At 38.7% G+C, this 20,409-nt stretch overlaps 1 protein-coding gene across 4 annotated transcripts in view; it reads right to left on the bottom strand.

The window, feature by feature from the left end:
• Positions 1–20,409, bottom strand: part of ATRNL1 (attractin like 1) — a 700,209-nt gene that overhangs the window by 647,875 nt on the left and 31,925 nt on the right. For all 4 annotated transcript variants that reach the window (XR_009544641.1, XM_007519967.3, XM_060171225.1 and 1 more), the window contains exons 2-5: positions 11,444–11,527; positions 9,039–9,152; positions 5,001–5,129; positions 3,398–3,606 (exon numbers count right to left, since the gene is read on the bottom strand). Coding sequence is in view for 3 of the 4 variants with exons in the window: in XM_007519967.3 (XP_007520029.2) it covers positions 3,398–3,606; positions 5,001–5,129; positions 9,039–9,152; positions 11,444–11,527 (536 nt within the window). In the remaining variant the exon portion in view is untranslated. The remainder of the gene's footprint in view (positions 1–3,397; positions 3,607–5,000; positions 5,130–9,038; positions 9,153–11,443; positions 11,528–20,409) is intronic.

Below are 20,409 nucleotides of genomic sequence, written 5' to 3' on the forward strand. Positions count from 1 at the left end.
GTAACCTCTCTAATCGCATATCTGATTAATCTCCCCCACAGCACATTCGATTCCAGGCACACTGACCTTTTTGCTGGTGCTCAGTTACACATGGCATGTTTCTGTCATAGGATCTCTGCACTGTACCCTTTGCCCAGAAGATTCTTCTCCTAAACAGCTATATGACTAACATCTTCAACTGTTTGAGTCTCTTTTGAAATGTCGCTTTCTAAATAATGCCTATCTTGATAATTCTACTGTAAATCTTAACTCCCATCCCCAGATTTACCTACCCCCTCTTTTTCAGCTCTGATTTTTCCATTGCGCCTAACACTTTCTATTACATTACATGTGTTATGTTTATTATCTATACTCTGACTTCCTTAGATTGAAAATAAACTCCATGAGGATCTTAAGTCTTCTTGGCTGCCCAAAGTAGTCACCATATCTAAGTAGAAGCTCATTAAACAGTCATTACATAAAGGAGCAGATAAATGATCAGTTAGTGGACTAAAGAATTATCACGTAAGAATTCTCTGCTATTATTATTTTTAAACAGTCAATAGTTCCAGTTGGCAAAGACCTGAACACTTCATTGTACTGACTCTTGCAAAAAGTCAAATCTGCTGTTTTTGCTAAGTATTAAGACTGAAATTAAAAGGAAGAGTTTAACCTAGTAAATCACTGTATCTCAAAAATTAAAGTAGAAAGATCATGTGCCTTATCAAGGGAAACGTAAGCTACCCATGAGTTTCTTTGCAGCAACCATACTCTCGTATAACTTGCACGACCTGGCTGGGCGGACAATGATAATGAAAAAGCAGTGGAAGTGGGGCCAGATGGTGGCACACCTGGTTGAGTGCACATGTTACAATGCACAAGGACCCAGGTTCAAGCCCCTGGTACCCACCTGCAGGGGAAGAACTTTGCAAGTGGTGAAGCAGGGCTGCAGGTGTCTCTCTGTTTCTCTTCTCTCTGCCTCCCTCCTTCCCTCTTGATTTCTGGCTGTCTGCGTTATTTAAAAAAAGAAAGAAAAAAAAAAGCATGGAGGGGCCAAGTAGTAGCACAGTGGGTTAAGTACACATGGCGCGAAGTGCAAGGACTGGCACAAGGATCCATGTTTGAGCCCCCAGCTCTCCACCTGCAGGGGGGTTGCTTCACAGGTGGTGATGAAGCTGGTCTGCAGGTGTGTATCTTTCTCTGCCCCTCTCTGTCTTCCCCTCCTCTCTCCATTTCTCTCTGTCCTATCCAGCAACAATAATAGCAATGACAACAATAACAATAACATCAACAACAAGGGCAACAAAATGGGAAAAATGGCCTATAGGAGCAGTGGATTCGTAGTGTAGGCACCAAGCCCCAACAATAACCTGGAAGAAAATATAAAATTAAATTAATTTAAAAAGCAGTGGATTTAAGTTCTCTGTTTTCAGTCACAGAGATAAAGGTGATAGAGTAATTATCAGCTTTTTAATCTTTGAAAAATTAAAAATTGCTTAGCAAAAATCAAACTATGTCTATTTTCTTTTTTTAATATTTATTTACTTAAGGGCGGGTGGTGGCACACGTGGTTGAGTGCACATGTTACAATGCACAAGGACCCAGGTTCGAGCCCCTGGTCCCCACCTGCAAGGGGAAAGCTTTACGAGTAGTAAAGCAGGGCTGCAGGTGTCTGTCTCTCTCCCTCTCTATCACCCCCCTCCCTCTTGATTTCTGGATGTCTCTATCCAATAAATAAAGATAATAATAAATAAATAAGTAATAGGAAAAATATCTATTTATTCCTTTTTGTTGCCCTTGTTTTATTGTTGTAATTGCTATTGTTGTTGTCATTGTTGGATGGGACAGAGAGAAATGGAGAGAGGAGGGGAAGACAGAGAGGGGGAGAGAAAGATAGACACCTGCAGTCCTGCTTCACCACCTGTGAATCAACTCCCCTGCAGGTGGGGAGCTGGGGGCTCGAACCAGGATCCTTATGCAGGTTTTTATCCTTGGCGTTTTGCGCCATGTGCACTTAACCCGCTGTGCTACCACCCAACTCCCAGCTATGTCTATTTTCTATGACTAATGCAGAAAAAAGAATTTATCATAAAATATTCATGACTTTAGTTAAAAGACTTTATATATTCCAAAGCAAATGTAGTAAGATTTTATACCTTTAGTGCAGAAGGAGGGTCCTTCAGGAGTATTTTCTGCTAGTCAACAGTGCCACCTAATGGCAAATATTAAAATCTAAAACCAAAGGACTGAAGCAAATATAAGACAAAGGAATTGAATTGAATAGCTCAATTCATTTCTTCCTCTTGATATTTTAAACGATTTTTATATCAAGTAAAATAAACTGATTGACTACTAGTAAAATAAGCTGACTGACTACTATAGTCTATTCAGACATAGAATGTTCTCATAGCACTATAGTGGCAAACCAATACATTTCTGGTTTATTCATTCAACAACAAAAAAAGGAGATATCTTTGTGCCTACAGGAGGTTTTGGGGATACAAAGGTGATCAAAAGATAAGCATTCTTCACTCTGTGGAGTTTATACTGCAGTGGGAAAGATAACCAAGGAATTACGTGACTGTTGTGGTGATCTGCACCATTCTGTCACTGCTACACATGATCATTTCACTAAATTATGAATTTCATGTGGTAAAATTCCCTCATATCAAGGGATTAAGGTGCTGTCATAAAGTGGACTTTTAATATGTAGATTTAATTAGCCCAAACTGAGCTTTGAATGGTAAGCAGATGCATAACGCCTGATCTCTTCATCTAATTCCACAAAGACAGAAACATATGATTTTTATACTCAAATGCTAAAGTAAGCTAAAATCCCTCAAGGTAAGCTAAAATTAATCTTTGATAATAGGTAGGTAGATAGTTTATTTATAACTTTTTCCAAATTTTTACATTTGTAACAGCTGGGTGGGGAAAAGTCATTTGTTTTTTTAAATAGTCTGTTCTTTTTAAAAAACAGCCACAAGAGGTCAGTCTTCCCTAATAAATAATATAATGTAGTGTTATACTTTGCAAGCTAAGCATCTATTGTGTAATACTACTCATGTGAGCCATTATAAATCAATTTTAATATGCCCACATTTAAATTCAAACAAGTCACTAAGTCCTTGAGGATTCAAAAAAAAAATTACAACCAAAATGATCACACACCTACAATTTAAAGAACTTCATATATGTAATATATATATATGGCCATCTGAGACTTAACAGAACCTAGAGCAAACCTTTACCAATGTTATCTGTGAAGACAGAAACTATTCAGAGGTTTACTGCTACACTGAACATTCTACAAGAGGTCAGGTACATATATGGCATGTAAGTGCAGGCTGGAACCACATAAGTGAATGCAGAGTTTGTATTTATCTCTTAGAGAAATGAATCAATGGTTCATGCTCACCTTGCCAGCTATCATTGCAGACACACAATTTCTCTCCTGTTAAGTCACAGTAACCATGATCTGGACTGCCACAATTAGCTTTGCAATAAGGTATGTCACAAGCTTCCCCCTTCCAGTACTTGTCACATTCACAGTAGACTTGACTTGGAACTGAGGTGCTAGTTGTACACTTCCCATGGCCAGAGCAATTGTTAGGACAAGAATTGATTCTGCCAAAATAAGTGCAAATGAATTTTGATTGATACCTTACAAACTTCAATTTTTATATTGTGATATGCACCTCATTTAACAGATTTTCACAGTGTGGCTTCAGTTATTTTCTTTCAACCCATTTATTCCTAATGTGGCTCAGTTTCATATATATAACTGGCCTTTAGTTCAGTCAAAGAGTTTGCCTGGCTAGTAAGACTCCAGATTTATTCCAGAGACTACACACTAAATGCCTGCAGGATCCATATGATTTCAAACAAGGTATTTGGTAAGATTTAGGTTCTCAAATGTTTCAATACATATTTTACAAGGGAGGGGGAAATCTTACTCATATATAGACAAGAAAAATCAAGGTAGGGACGCCAGGTGACAGCATACTCAGTTAAGCACGCGTGACCATATGCAAGGACCCAGGCTATCCTCTTCTCCATTTCCAAAAAGGAAAAAAGAGGGAAGAAAGGGGGGGGAGGGATGGATCATATTTCTTTGTGTCTCTGAAAAAGTCTCTGGTTATTTAATTTCATCCTTGGGCCACCTGATATAAAATGTCAGACACATAATAAATTCTCAATACAGGCTATTTTTCTTATTTCAAAGGAGACAGATATAGTCAATTTCCTTATATGCTAAGTCTTAGTTTCTTCATGTGTAAAATGGAAAAAATATCTATCTACCAGTAGAATTATTGTAGAGACAATTCAAGAGTATGATCTATAGAGAACAGTCTCTTGAATACAGAATGACTATAAAACTCCCGTAACAGGGGGCCAGGTGGTGGCGCAACTGGCTGAGCACACGTTACAGTGGACAAGGATCCAGGTTCAATCCCCTGGTCCCCACCTGCAGGGGGCAGGCTTCACAAGTGGTGAAGCAGGGCTGCAGGTATCTCTGTCTCTCTCCCTCTCTATCAACCCCTTCCCTCTCAATTTCTACCTGTCTCTATCCAATAAATAAATAAAGATGATTAAAAAAAAAAAAAGCTAAGAAAAAAAAAAACAACTCCCATAACAAAACTATGAAAACATAACCCCAAGTTACTGAGTTAATCTCACACAACTGTTGCTACAAGTGAAATCACACTAGTTTGTATTTGTTTGCTTAATCATTTACCAATAGTCAATTTTAAATTTGTCTTAACTAATTTAATTACTTCGTAATTTAAATTTGGTAAGTAATGCTCAACTGTTATAACCCTAACACTATGAGATGAGACTTAAAAAAACATACCACTACAAACTTAGCATTTTAAGACTTATTAAAAAAGATATCCTGTCAGCTGAGAAGAGATTCTGCCCCTCTTGAAATTTAACACAGTAGCCTACCCCTCATAAGACTCTCATAAAAATAATTCAAGGAAAATTATGACTCATCACACTGTGGAAAAGATACTTACGAATAAAAAATGTTGAAACCAGTTAGATTATATGCAGCATCACTAAAAAAATGTAACAGCGCATAGCCAGATGTTGTGACAACTTCAGGCACAGTTTCATTTCCCCTTATTTCAGGGACTATTAAACCACTGTAAGAGAACAAAATTAAGTCTTGGTGCATATTAAATACATATGATGAATGGTAATAACAGTGTACAAAAAATATTCATATCAGAAACACTGACTATCTATATTAGAATGGGCAACGAGATAAAGAATAAATCCAAACTGAGTTCTTAAACACTTCTCAACTTGCTCTACCATTTTTACCATTTTAACACCTACTCTCAAGTCAGTACAGTGCTTTTTTTTTAATTATCATGGTTGGACTGAAATGTTCCATTTCTCCCTTTGTCCCACCATCCGTCCATCAGAACACCATACAGTGAGTGCCTCCCTCCATTTCTAAACCTTCACATAAAGCTACCCTGGTACTCTAACAAGTGACCTTAAGGCTTGCTTTTTCCCCCACTAGCTGCAAATTCCTAGTGACAGCAGAAGGAACACTCTGTATTCGCAAAGTGATTATAGTAATATTCTACTTCAAGGTGTATATTCCCAGTGCAATAATCAAAGTGCTTTATTTGGGTTATCTAAAAACTACTGAAAAGTTGACAGCCCAATATATAGACATTTTATGTCATTAATTTATTGCATACGAATACAGGATTACTATATTATATATTGATATATAACTATTCCAAATGACAATACTGCTCAGCACAAGTGATCTAAGTCAATAAAATGCACTTTTCCTCCCTGAACTTTTCTATTATTTTGGGAAAAACACATGTTTTCATTTATTTATTTCATACCCTCTCTAAGTTAAAACAAGTAATATAAGAAGAAGCTCATAACAAATTACTCAAAATACTATCTTTAAGGTACCACCAGGAACTCAACTCCTTCACTGAAATCACATTTGACAGAACAAAATTAAATATTATAGTAAATTACATTTTTGCATATACATTCTCAGAAGCAGACAAAAACCATCAACTCAATGCTTTATTACATCTACAAACTCATGTTTATGAAGGAACAAAAGATTTGAAAAAGAAACTGCTAGCAGGGCTTTTGCACCTACACGATTCTACCATTCCTAGTCGACTCTCCTCTCCCAACCCACCCCCTGCACAGAGGGTGAGAGAGAAGGAGAGAGAACATGAAAGACATCATAGAGCCACTACATCCCTTATGAAGCTCCCCCTTTGCATGATGCTTCCATGTGGTGGTCAAGGATCTCAAAACCAAGTGCTAGCACATACTAAAGCGCACACTCTTCTGGTGGTCTTCTCTCCTGGACTACTGTGTTATTACAAAAGTTGTTTATCATGAGGAGCCTTGACCTCGAATAGATCCCTCTCTCCATTATCACTGGTCATCTCTATCAGGTACAACATAATGGACCCCTTTGGGGGCCCCCGTAGGACCTTGCCCTCAATGTGGATCAACAATGGTAGAGAATGTTCCATCCTCCGAAGGGGGGCTGGATAACACACTCTATCTACCCCCTGAGGAAGATGGATCCTGAAATTGGTGCAACTCAGAATGTTCCTACTGATGACCACAGAATGCAAGTTTGGACCTACAGGGATGTAGAGGTTACATAGGCTCCTATGCTGAATATGGGCGCCAGATCAAATCAGTGGGGTTTACAGTCAACAATACTTATACACTTTTCTCATATTTGGGAGTTACTCTCCTCCATGATCCAGCTTTCTATCCTTTTTTCCAGCCATGACATCATTTCCGCGGACAATAAATTGGATCCACCTGCATATCAGAGGTCAGGCGCAGACAAAAACTGATAAAGTCATGGGCCCTCTGGAATATACCTAAAATGGACCTACTAGCTATTTCCAAAATGGAGACCCCAAATATCATCTGCAATATTCTTGCCTTTAAGTTCATGATTAATCAACAATTTGTATGGCTTTATAAGTTAACTCTTTTTCAGCCACCAGGTTCCAGATGCTACCATGATGCCAACCGGACTTCCATGGACAGACAACACCACCAATGTGTCCTGGAGCTCCAATTCCCCAGAACCCCACCCCACTAGGGAAAGACAGAGGCAGGCTGGGAGTATGGATCGACCTGTTAACACCCATGTTCAGCGGGGAAGCAACTACACAAGCCAGACCTTCCACCTTCTGCATCTCATAATGACCCTGGGTCCATACTCCCAGAGGGTTAAAGAATAGGAAAGCTATCAGAGGAGCGGATAGAATAGGGAGGTCTGGTGGTGGGAATTACACCCCTCTTATCCTATGGTCTTGTCAGTGTTTCCATTTTATAAATAATTTATAAAATACAAATAAATTTTTTAAAAAGTTGTTTATATGCTGCTACTGGTGCCTAATATTTAGTAACACAGTCTGCAAATTCTTGTCATAGAGAATAGTCTCTCATCATAGGAGCGTCTGTTGTTAATGGTGGGCTCTGAAAGTCGATTTAATACAAGAATACAAGGTGGGCTTTATTATTGTGGGCCCCTAGACAGTTCAGGTTAATGACATAACTCACTATAGAAACTGGCCACAACATGAAGATCAATCAAGAAACTAACCTGACTCCCAGAAAAAAAGTAAGGGAGGCGTGAATTAATATTACTATTAAGGATTAGACCAACAGTGTTTACATAATAAACCCAGTAAAAACTCAGGACATCTGTAGCTCAGGTGAGTTTTCTCCTGGAGGTGAGAGATCTTATACACTAACATGCTGCAAGAGTAGCACATCCTGAAGACAAGATCTCCCCAGACTTCTGATTATTCTGTCTCTCCACTGACTAAAATATCCTTGTTTCAAAAGCTACAATCACTACATGTATTGCTTTCCTGAGTACTGCAAGTCATTCTAGCAAACTATCACATCTGAGAGAGCTGTGAGAATTCCTGAGTATAAAGCTAATCTTGAAGTGCAGGTGGCCTTGAGGCCCCTGAATTTGGAGCCAGTATCTTAAGTGAAGGCCCTCTTGTGAAGGACTGTTCACTCAACCTGTGGCAATGTGTTTCCAAGAATGACCCTATTCCAGGGAGCTAAGGTCTTCTTGCAATGGTCTGTGCCCTGGTCTTTACTCCATATCCTCTAGGCTTGTGACAGTCTGGAATTGGGTTAAGTTATCAAAGGTTTGTCAAATAATAAATACTAAAAAATTGAAATAATTCAAACATTGAAATGTTGAATACCTAAAAAAGAAAAAAAAAAGCACAGCAAATACAGCTCTTAACATACGAGACTGTCCTCTTCTAATCTTGAAACCTTTCATCTTTAAAAGTAAAACTTAGCTTCCTGAGTATAATTTTCTCAGCCGTAAAAAGATGAAAAGAATATTTCCATAACAACCTTAGGAGGACTAGATGACATTTAGACTACCTCCAGTATATGCACTGCTTACTCAATAAACATGAGTCTTTAACTCACCCTCTAGCATACACAGCACTTAATTAAAAATCATAATAGAAATAAAATATTCTGAAGCAAATAATATCTGCATATTATGAGATATGATAGGAACACCCTGTATTAAACAATCACACAAAGCAAATTGAAACTTTTCACATAATTTAAAATTTTATCATTTCAGTAAAATAAAAGACAACTATAAAAATACATTTACTTTTCTATTTCATTGTTAGCTAGAATTAACATCAGTATGTGGATACCAAGTATATACCTAAAAATATATTCAAATAACCTTAAAAGAAAAAAACTATATAGACTAATAATAAAAATGCTTAATTAAGAAATGCTTTATTAAGAAATCTATAGACAGCAGTGCTTATTGATCTTTGATATAACAAAATTTACACCATTATATATAAAACACCTAAATTAACATTCACAGTAAGCAATAGAGTGTAATTTCCCTTAAAATTTAGCGAACAATGTTAAATCAATTTTTCAATAGAGATCAACATATATCTTAAACTAGTAAAATAAACTATTACATTTCTACTATTGACTATAAAGTCACAAAGCCAACTACTCACCTAAGTACAGCTATTAAAGGTGCATATATTGAATCTCCATCATAAATATACATATGATCCCAGCTACACTCTGTAGCAAAATGGTTGAATCTTAATCTTAACACTGCATTTGGACTGAAAAGAATAGTAAGATATCTGAACATGTAATATACATACACAGTCTAAAGATATCTTAGACAAAGTTTACTTTATGAAATACCTGTTACAGGTGCTATGCTATAAAAAAGTCACTGGTGCATTAGCTTATGGTAAGCAATCATATCTGATCTGTAAAAATGACGTGGAACTTCATATGTATTAACAGAGCATAAGAGGGAGTCAGGCAGTAGTGCAGCAGGTTAAGCGCAGGTGGCGCAAAGCACAAGGACCGGTGCAAGGATCCCAGTTCGAGCCCCTGACTCCCCACCTGCAGGGGAGTCATTTCACAGGCGATGAAGCAGGTCTGCAGGTGTCTGTCTTTCTCTCCCTCTCTGTGTCTTCCCCTCCTCTCTCTCTTTCTCTCTGTCCTAACAACAATAACTACAACAATAACTACAACAATAAAGCAACAAGGTCAACAAAAGGGAATAAATAAATAAATAAATATTTTTAAAAGAGAGCATAAGTAAGTATCGTTTTAAATAAATAAATCTGCTCAACAAATTGTTTGGCTTCGTATGTTAACTCTCTTTTCAATCACCAGGTTCCAGATGCCACTAGGATGCCGGCCAGGCTTCCCTGGACTGAAGACCCCACTAATGTGTCCTGGAGCTCAGCTTCCCCAGAGACCTTACTAGGGAAAGAGAGAGGCAGACTGGGAGTATGGACCGACCAGTCGATGCCCATGTTCAGCGGGGAAGCAATTACAGAAGCCAGACCTTCTACCTTCTGCAACCCTCAAGGACCCTGGGTCCATGCTCCCAGAGGGCTAGAGAGTGGGAAAGCTATCAGGGGAGGGGGTGGGTTATGGGGATTGGGTGGTGGGAGTTGTGTGGAGTTGTACCCCTCCTACCTTATGTTTTTGTTCACTAATCCTTTCTTAAATAAAAAATTTTAAAAATAAATAAATAAATCAACAGGAAATGCTGTATGTCTTGATTAAAGTAGAAACTACATATAGGATCCATTATCCAATCTTTATTAAATATGAGTACATCCCAAATAAGGGTATTTCATTGTGTAAAAACTATACTTCAATAAAGCTGATTATTAAAATTCAATACTCAATTATTATTAATTCTACAAAACTCTTCACAAGAAGTACTAATAAGGCCTTCAAATTCTAACTGAATGGTCTTAACATGCCATACTACTAACTGAGGCCATGGGTGTTCGAGGAATTAATAATATAAAATAAACAAAAAGAGCTTCTCTTTTCTTTTTTTTAATATATATATATGATTTTTAATTTTTTTATTATCTTTATTGGATAGAGACAGCCAGAAATCAAGAGGGAAGGGAATGATAGAGAGGGAGAGAGGCAGAGAGACACCTGCAGCCCTGCTTCACCACTTGCAAAGTTTTCCCACCTGCAGGTGGGGACCAGGGGTTCAAACCCGGGTCTTTGCACATTGTAATACATGTGCTCAACCAGTTGCACCACCACCTTTCTCTTTTCTAAATAAGGTGTGAAAATCGAAAAGAATTCACATCAATTCATTTCAGATCCACTGACAAGATGCTCAAGTAGATATATTTAGTCTCAGGATCTAGTTATTGAAAAATACCTTCAAGAAACAATTAATTCTCACTTCTACCAAACTCTTTTTTAACCCTTGAACTTAAATGCCAAATGTCATGACCCCAGGGCATAATTTAACACAAAATAACTTTATACTTTCTGTGAAGTCTTCAAATGCTGTGAGGATGTTAGAGTAAGCAAAAAACAATACATATTATATTTAATGTTATAGTAACATAACTCAAATACCTATATACATGTATATAATGCAGTATATTAGTAAAAATTAGATTATCACAAAGAATATTGCCATTTATCCTAAATATGGCATCTAAAAGTTATAAGGCTTATAAAAATAAGGTAAATCACTTCTAATAATAAGCACCTGAGGCTCGGGGTGACACACCCAGCTCAGCACACACATTATTACCATATGAAAGGATCCAGGTTCAAGCCCCCATTCCCCAGTAAGTGAGGGCATGGAGGAGCTTCACCAGCAGTGAAGCAGATCTGCAGGTGTCTCTTTCTCCCTCTCTGTTGCTTTCTGTTCTATCAAGTAAAATAGAAAAAGAAAAAAGGGAGCAGTGGATTCATAATGCTGGCACCAAGCCCAGCATTAACTCTGGTGACAATAAAAAATAATGATGATAAGCACCTGAAAAGAATAAGCAAAGGCATCAGCTTTATAGTAGAAAGTCATTACATGGAAATGCTTAAACAAAATAATCCCAAACTGTATACTTACTAGCCTTCAATTAGCCATGTACACTTAGTTTTATACTTATAGTTAATTGGGCCATCTGTTAAATATCCAGAAGGTTCTGTTAACCTAGAAAACAAAATCGTGAAAGTAATTACCTTAAAGTAACTTTAATGTATACAGCAGGCAAAAGAAAATTTAAGATATTAAAGGAAATGAGTGAGGATGCTGTAGTCTCGAAAAAGGGGAACACATTTATGACACAAGGGGAAAAAAAAAATCATATTGCCAGATAGCTCTTGATTTTCCCAAAGAAATTTACTTTGGAATTTTTAAAACCTTAATCTACTGTGGTTATGTCACTCTACGTTGTGGCAAAACACACTGGAGGACCGGATGTGGGTGTAGTGACGGTTGCAATGGTGGTGCAGAATAAATTAAATTTGCTCTGTACAAAAACTGGGTTGAAGCCCAAGGAGGAAGATCTAGTGCACTTTGACAGATGCATGTCATCAGAACTGAAAAAACAGCATCTGTACATCCCAGCACTTCTGGGATTAACAGCTATGTGTTTTTCACATGCCGAGGTTGCTAAGGTAGCTACACCAGTCTGTTCTGAGCTCGCGTTCCATGTTCTTTATTTACCATCTCCACTCGTTTCTATCTACTCCGAGAACTTACTGAAATTTTAAAATACAGGGCAGTAAATCAATGGCTTTATAATGATCTCTTAATTTGGATGTAAAAAATGAAAAACAACTAGAAAAGTGTTTGCAGAATCTTCATGGCACTGCAGTCCGTTACTCTAGCTCAGGCTGTTCATAATTTTAGAATATTTAAACCACTGCAGAGCCAGCAAATAGCTTGCTCATAAAGAGAAGCACCAGGAACAACAACAACAACAAAGTGCTGCTGTGTCTCTCCTTCTCCCACTGTCTCTCTCCCTGTGTCTTTATCTTAACTTTAAAGACAGAAAGAGTCCACTAAAGAGTCCATTAAGCACTGGTGAAGCCCCCAACATGCAGAGAAATAGATTATTTCATGTCTCCCCTCAATTCCCATTTAGCCATTTTTATTAACAAAAGACCAGATTTTGAATATTTAAGCTATATTTCCACTCAGCCTTTGTCTTTATATACTCAAGTACATATCAGGGCTTATCAATCTACTCACATAAATACACATGTAATCACATATACATGCACATGTTACACCTAAACATACATATACACACAGATATAAGGGGGAATATCTACTTTTATGTAACATTAAATACTTCTAATGGTATAGATTCTTGAAAAATACTAGGAAAGAAATGTATTTACATAAATCTGGACTGACATAAAGGTCACTCAATATAAATGTTATCTGAAAGTCTTTCATATTCCCTGATAATTAACTTGAGAAATAAAGTGATTAATTCAAGCTTGAAAATTCTTGTGAAAAGCAACAGACAAATGCTAATGTTCTAATAAACTGAGCATTGTCTATGTGTCAATTACTGCGTGTGGTAAGCACACAATACACTAGCTCATCCTAAAAACTCTATCAAATGGTAACTATGAACCCCATACAGATGAAAAAAACTGAAGCAGTTTAAATACCAGGTTAAATAACTGATCCTGATTTTACTCCAATAGTATCATTTGTGACAACTCAGACAAACCTTCCACTGGAAACAACTTTAAAAGCTAAAGAACATGCTTAGTGAAATAAGCCAGATGGAGAAAGAGAAATACCCTTAAATTCATTCATATATAGTTTACAGAATACATGGACTAAATAAAATGAAAATAAACTTTGAGCTATAAGACCAATTAGTGGTTGCCAGCAGGGAAGGGAGAGGGTCTGGTTAAATGGAGGACAAATGGATCAAGGTTCAGTGAAGCACAGAAATGGATTGTCGGGGGCCAGGCGGGTTAAGTGCACATGGCTCGAAGCTTAAGGACCAGAGTAAGGATCCCGGTTCAAGCCCCTGGCTCCCCACCTGCAGGGAGAGTTGCTTCGCAAGCGATGAAGCAGGTCTGCAGGTGTCTCTTTTTCTCTTCCCTTCTCTGTCTTCCCCTCCTCTCTCGATCTCTCTCTGTCCTATCCAACAACGACAGCAATAACAATAACAACAATGATAAACAAGAGCCCAAAAAAAAGGAAAAAATGGCTTCCAGGAGCAGTGGATTCACAGTGCAGGCACCGAGCCCCAGCAATAACCCTGAAGGCAAAAAAAAAAAAAAAAAAAAAAAAGTTTGTAAGCTTGATGTAGCATTTACATGTGTTGATTTTCAATGATGTCCATCTAGAAATACATAATGTTATAATATTTAAGAATTTTTAAAACATCTTACAATCAGAAAAATCAGAAAAGAAAAAAAGGTTATAATCTACTAGGTCAAAATTAGAAGTTGCAATTCCTTCAGAAGAACCAGGTACTAAGAGCTGCTACTGCTCTAGAGAGATCCATCAACTTAGAAAAGACTTGACAAGAGGCAGTTTTGGGTTCTGGTAGTCTCAAAAAGGGAGAGCAATAACTATCCATTGTCTTCTTGAACCCTAAGACAGAAGGAACCTCACATTTCCACTATAGAGCCTATATTTCCCCCAGTCCTGGAACCTTAGGGTGGGGCCCATTTCCCTGCATGCTTCTCTCAATCCAAATCAAATAATATTGCATCCGCAGATTTCAACCCAATCAACGCAATAAGTGCCACCCCAGCATGCTTCACTTCAGACTGTGATCAGAGACTTCAGGTGTGGAGTGACAACCCTTCAGCTTCATCACTCGGGTGAGACCTTTCCTTTCATAGTATACTCTAATTCCATTCCAGGTGTTCCACTCCCCAATAAAATCCCTAAACATAGATATAGTCCAGGTCCCCTGAGATAGAGCACAGGTTCACACGTGCCCATAAACTAGGGAAAATATATATACCTGAAAGCTGAAGTACACAAGAGCCTGCAGGGAATACTCCCCAACACTTCATCTGCACTATTCCAGCCTTTAGGTCCATAATTGTTCACCAATTTGTTTGGCTTTGTATGTTAACTCTCTTTTCAGCCACCAGGTTCCAGATGCCAGCAGGATGCAGACCAGACTTCCCTGGACAGACGACCCCACCAATGTGTACTGGAGCTTCACTGCCCCAGAGACCCACCCTACTAGGGAAAGAGAGAGGCAGACTGGGAGTATGGATCAACCAGTCAACACCCATGTTCAGCGGGGAAGCAATTACAGAAGCCAGACCTTCCACCTTCTGCATCCCACAACGACCCAAGGTCCATACTCCCAGAGGGATAGAGAATGGGAAAGCTATCAGGGGAGGGAATGGGATATGGAGATCATCGGGTGGTGGGAATTGTGTAGAACTGTACCCCTCTTATCCTATGGTTTTGTTAATGTCTCCTTTCTTAAATAAAAAAATAAATAAATAAAAATAAATTTAAAAAAACAGCTACTTACCTTATCCTGTTTAAAAAAGGGGGGCAATAAAAACTCAGGAAGTGATCCACAAAAGGTGGGGACTCAAATAAATAGCATGGCATCCTAATCTGGGACACAGTGATGTGCTTAAGGGGAAGACTGGGCCAGAAGTAATGTGGTCCAAAGATGAACTGCAAGCTAGCTGCAAGTCGGCTGAGTGGCATAAAACCTAAAGACTTTTAACTGGCTTCAGGTTATACCTGACCTACTAATTTGTCGAGGCTCCTAATAGAAAATATCAAAATTCTCTAAAAGAAAATAATATTATCCTAGACTTCAATTCCTTCCCCTCCCTTTTGCATCCCCAAGGCCTTCACACACTGTGACACACTGACTGGGCTCCTCAGTTTTATATCCTTAGATATAAATACCTATATTTACATCTTAGTTTTATATCCCAATTATTATTCAGTTTCATATGCTTAGAGAGGAAGATGAGGAGGGAGAGAAAAAGTGAAAGAAAGAAAAAAAAAGGAGAAGAAAGACAACAAATCAGCATCATCCATCAAACTGCCCTGGTGCCGCAGTCCACAGTGCTCATGTGTGGTGCTAGAGATGAAACTCAGGGCCTTGCAACATTGAAAGGAATGTGCTGTGTTCCGAGAGGTGGCGCAGTGGTAAAGCTTTGGACTTTCAAGCATGAGGTCCTGAGTTCAATCCCTGGCAACACATGTACCAGAGTGATTTCTGGTTCTTTCTCTTCCTATCTTTATCATAAATAAATAAAATCTAAAAAAAGGAAAGAAAGAAAGAAAGAAAGAAAGGAATATCCTTTATCTGCTGAACAACCTCCTAGGCCCCTCAAATTATTTCCAAATACTTTTTCAAATAAAATGTTTAGCATGATAAAAAAAAATGGGCATATAAAGACACAAGTCAACAAAATAAGAACCAATAGCAGAGACCTAGCTATCAAGATTATCAGATATATCCCATGAAAAAAATATTCCTATCTTATTAAATATATACTTATATATATTTAAAATTGTGGTAGTTGAAAACTATTAATGCATAATAGTCTATTTTAAAGTAGGAATTTTAATACTGAAAGTTACATTAACCAAAATAAAATTTCTACAAACAGATGTAAAAAGACATTGTATACAGATAAAAACAGGATTAAGAGGTAAAGAGATAGATCCTTAGTGAAAATCCATACTAAAACAGAATGAGTGAAAATTCAGTTATTGGGTTAGGTTCATTCTTCCAGTTAAAAGTCACTGAGGTGAAATTCTCATGGAGGCCATAAGACATGGAATAAGGAATGGAGAAATAAAACCATAGATGTCAACTACTGTTATGTAAAAAATATATACATGTGTGTGGATATATGTAAACAAGAACCATAATAGCTCTACTTAAGTTTCTCCTTGCTGCTGTATGTCTGTCTCCTTCACATTTTTACTTCACATAAAAGTTAACCGTATGCTAACTTCGTAGTTTAGACTTTGGACAACAAAATGTTCAATGTGACTATGAATGAACAGGAAGAGTGAGTGATATAACCAATGATGGATATAATGACCCTTGAAACTGTTTCTTCATGTTAGACAGAAGGTAAGAAAGATTTCCTGCAGGCCGGGTGGTGGCACCTGGTTGAATGCACATGTGCAAGGCTCCAGGTTCCAGTCCCTTGTCCCCACCTGCAGGGGGAAAGCTCCAGTGGTGAAGTAGTGATGCAGGTGTCTCTCTGTCTCTCTTCCTTTCTATTCCCCCCTTCCCTCTTGATTTCTGATTTCTGAAATCTCTTGATTTCCCTCTTTTATTTCCAATAAATAAATAAATAAAGATAATTTAAAAATTTATTTTTTTAGTTATAAAAAGGAAACAATAACTAAATGATAGGGTAGAAGGGATAAAACTTCACACAATTCCCACCAACAGAACTCTGTATCCCATCCTCTCCCCTGATAGCTTTCCTATTCTTTAACCTTTTGGGAGTATGGACCCACGGTCCTTGTGGGATGCAGAAGGCTGAAGGTACTGGCTTCTTTTATTGCTTCTCCACTGACCATGTGCGTTAACAAGTCGATCCATAATATTCCCAGCCTGTCTTTCTCTTTCCCTATTGGGGAAGGGCCCTAGGGAAAGCAGAACTCTAGGACACATTGGTGGGGTTGTCTGTCCAGGGAATTCTGGTTGGCATCCTGCTAGCATCTGGAAGCTGATGCTTGAAAAGAGAGTTAACATACAAAGCCAAACAAATTGTTGACCAATCATGAACCTAAAGGCTAGAATAGTGCAGGTGAAGAGTTGGGGAGAGGGGTTTCTTCTGTTTTGTAGATAGCTAGTAGGCATATTTTAGTTATATTCCAAAGGGTCTGTGGCTATACTAGTGGGTTTTTTTGTTTTGTTTTGCTTTGTTTTGTTTTTTGCCTGAGCCTGAAATCTGATATGCAGGTGTATTCTAATTATTGTCTGGAGAGATGACGTCATGGCTGGCAGAAGGACCAGAAAGCTGGATCAGGGAAGAGAGTAGCTACCAAATATGGGAAAGGGGTATAAATATTGTTGACTGTCAACCCCATCAATTTGATGTGATCTGGGGCACATATTCAGCTTAGGAGCCTATGTGACCTCTGCATCCCTGTAGATAAGAGCTCACTTTCTGTGGTAGTAAGTAGGAACATTCCAAGCTGCTCCAATATCAGGACCCATCTTCCTCAAGTGTAGCATAGAGTATGTTGTCCAGCCTCCCTTCAGAGGATGGAACATTCTCTACCATTGTTGATCCAAGTTGAGGGCAAGGTCCTATGGGGGCCCACAAAGGGGTCTACTGTGTTGTTCCTGATAGAAATGACTGGTAACAATGGAGAGGGATTTATTCGAGGTCTAGGCCCATCATGTCTGTTTGGGAATTTCAGGACTCACCGACTAGAGCCTCAGCTGATGGGGTGGCCTGATAGTGACTAAAGATCATTGTTACAGTATGCCAGTCTCTGGCCCTTATTCAGCTTTTGCAGTCCTTACTTTGATAAGGTTAGCTTTGGAGTGAGTGAGAGAAGTGTAACAGGAAGTAGGTGAGGAGGGTATCTAAGTCTAAGTAGACTCTCATTATGAACTTGATACTGACTCACTACAGACTATTGTGTATTTTTGCTTTCAGGTATATATTTTGCCCTAATTTATGGATACATGTGAACATATGCTCTATCTTACAGGACCTGGCCTATATCTAGGTTTTAGGACTTTGTTAGGAAGTGAACCTCCTGGAATGGAATTAGAGAATACTATGAAAGGAAAGGTCTCACCCGAGTAATGAGGGTGAAGGCTTGACATTCCATGCCTAACAACTCTGGGCACAGTCTGAAGTGAAGTATGCTGAGGTGGTACTCATTGCATTGATTAGGCTGGGATCGATCGGCAGACACAATATTATTTGGTATGAATTGAGAGAAGCATGCAGGAAAGTGAGCCCAACCTAGAGGTTCCAGGACTGGGAGAAATATAGGCTCTATAGAACAAGTGGGAGGTTCCTGCTATCTTAGGATTTAAGAAGACAATAGATAGTTTTTGCTATAATCACATTATTGGGCAATTGGGTTAACTTTGAAATATCCCTTTGTTAGGATTTGCTATATTATACACAACATCACCAACATTTATGTCCTTTGACATTATTTATATATAGCTGTGCCACCGGTTGCTTCTGTTCTCCCTAATCTAAGTTTTTAAGAGAGTCAACATATCTCTCTCTCAAAAGCCTAGACCAGGGAGAAGAGAAGCAACCGGTGGCATAGCTATATACAAGATGCTGGGTATTATACAGCAAATCCTAACAAAGGGACTCTTCAAAGTTAACCCAATTACCAAATAATGTGATGATAACAATAACTATCCATTGTCTTCTTGAACCCTAAGGCAGCAGGAACCTCACATTTCCACTATAAAGCCTATATTTCCCCCAGTCCTGGAACCTTAGGGTGGGGTGTACTTTCCTGCATGCTTCTCTCAATTCATACTAAATAATATTGCATCCACAGATCCCAACCTGATCAACGCAACCAGTACCACCTCAGCATGCTTCACTTCAGACTGTGTCCAGAGACTTCAGGTGTGGAGTGACAACCCTTCAGTTTCATTACTCAGGTGAGACCTTTCCTTTCATAGTATTCTCTAATTCCATTCCAGGTGGTTCACTTCCTAACAAAGTCCTAAAACCTAGATATAGACCAAGTCCCATGAGATAGAGCATATGTTCACACATATGCATGAACTAGAGCAAAATATATACCTGAAAGCAAAAGTACACAATAGTCTGCAGTGAGTACCCCCCAACACTTCATCTGCACTGTTCCAGCCTTTAGGTCCCTAACTGTTCAACAATTTGTTTGGCTTTGTATGTTAACTCTCTTTTCAGCCACCAGGTTCCAAATGCCAGCATGATGCCAACCAGACTTCCCTGGACAGATGACCCCACCAATGTGTCCTAGAGCTCTGCTTCCCCAGAGACCCACCCTACTAGGGAAAGAGAGAGGCAGACTGGTAGTATGGACCGACCAGTCAACACCCATGTTCAGCAGGGAAGCAATTACAGAAGCCAGACCTTCCACCTTCTGCAACCCACAATGTCCTTGGGTCCATACTCCCAGAGGGATAAAGAATGGGAAAGCTATCAGGGAAGGGGATGGGATATGGAGATCTGGTGGTGGGAATTGTGTGGAGTTGTACCCCTCCTATCCTACCTACGGTTTTGTTAATGTCTCCTTTTTTAAATAAATAAATAAATTTTTTTTAAAAAGAGTCAACATATCAAAGATTCAGCCTATATATTAAAAAGACTCAGTCTGTGATTTTAAACATTTGATTCAGTAAATTTTCCCCTCATATTAATTAGTGATTTATCTGACTACAAATTGATAGGAGTGTACATAAACACCATTCCCACCACCATAAGACTGTGTCCCATCCCATCCCCCAACCCCATTGCCCCATGAAGCTGAACATCCACCTTTACCCTCAGCCCAGGGTTTTTACTTTGGTGCCCTAGAAAAAAAAATTTTTTTTTAAAAAGAAAGATTTCCTTACTTAGAAAAAAAAATTATACTCTTTGTAATAGAGTGTTATTAACTTGTTGGGGGGAAGAGGTCACATAGGTTTAAGGTACATGCAGAAGAAGCTAAAGAATTTACAGTAGTAATAATAATAACAAATCACTGAACAGTAGACTGTGCCACTTACTTCACTTCTCACCTCAGAATGCATGCTACTTGCCTAGTCTGTAAAAAAGGATCTGGGCCCTTGAAATGTTGTTTCTTTGCCAGTTGGCATAAAGTGAAGTTGGCATGTCTGACAGTAAAGTGTAGTGGGGATGGTGTCTGCCAACAGGCCTGCATCCTGGTTCCAAAGTTCTCACAGAATAACTTCCTACAGCTTGCCGGCTCCTCCTGCGTGAGGCCTCCACAGCAGGTGATGGCCAGCAGCTTCCAGCCACCAACAGTTTGCCCCAGCACTTCCCCGCAGGCAAGTGTGCAGTGAGATACTGGACTGCCCCATGCACAGCTTTCCTGGCATCCTACAAGGCAAGCGGTCCTGG

The sequence above is a fragment of the Erinaceus europaeus genome, chromosome 14, assembly GCF_950295315.1.
Source record: "Erinaceus europaeus chromosome 14, mEriEur2.1, whole genome shotgun sequence".
NCBI classification, from domain to species: Eukaryota; Metazoa; Chordata; class Mammalia; order Eulipotyphla; family Erinaceidae; genus Erinaceus; species Erinaceus europaeus.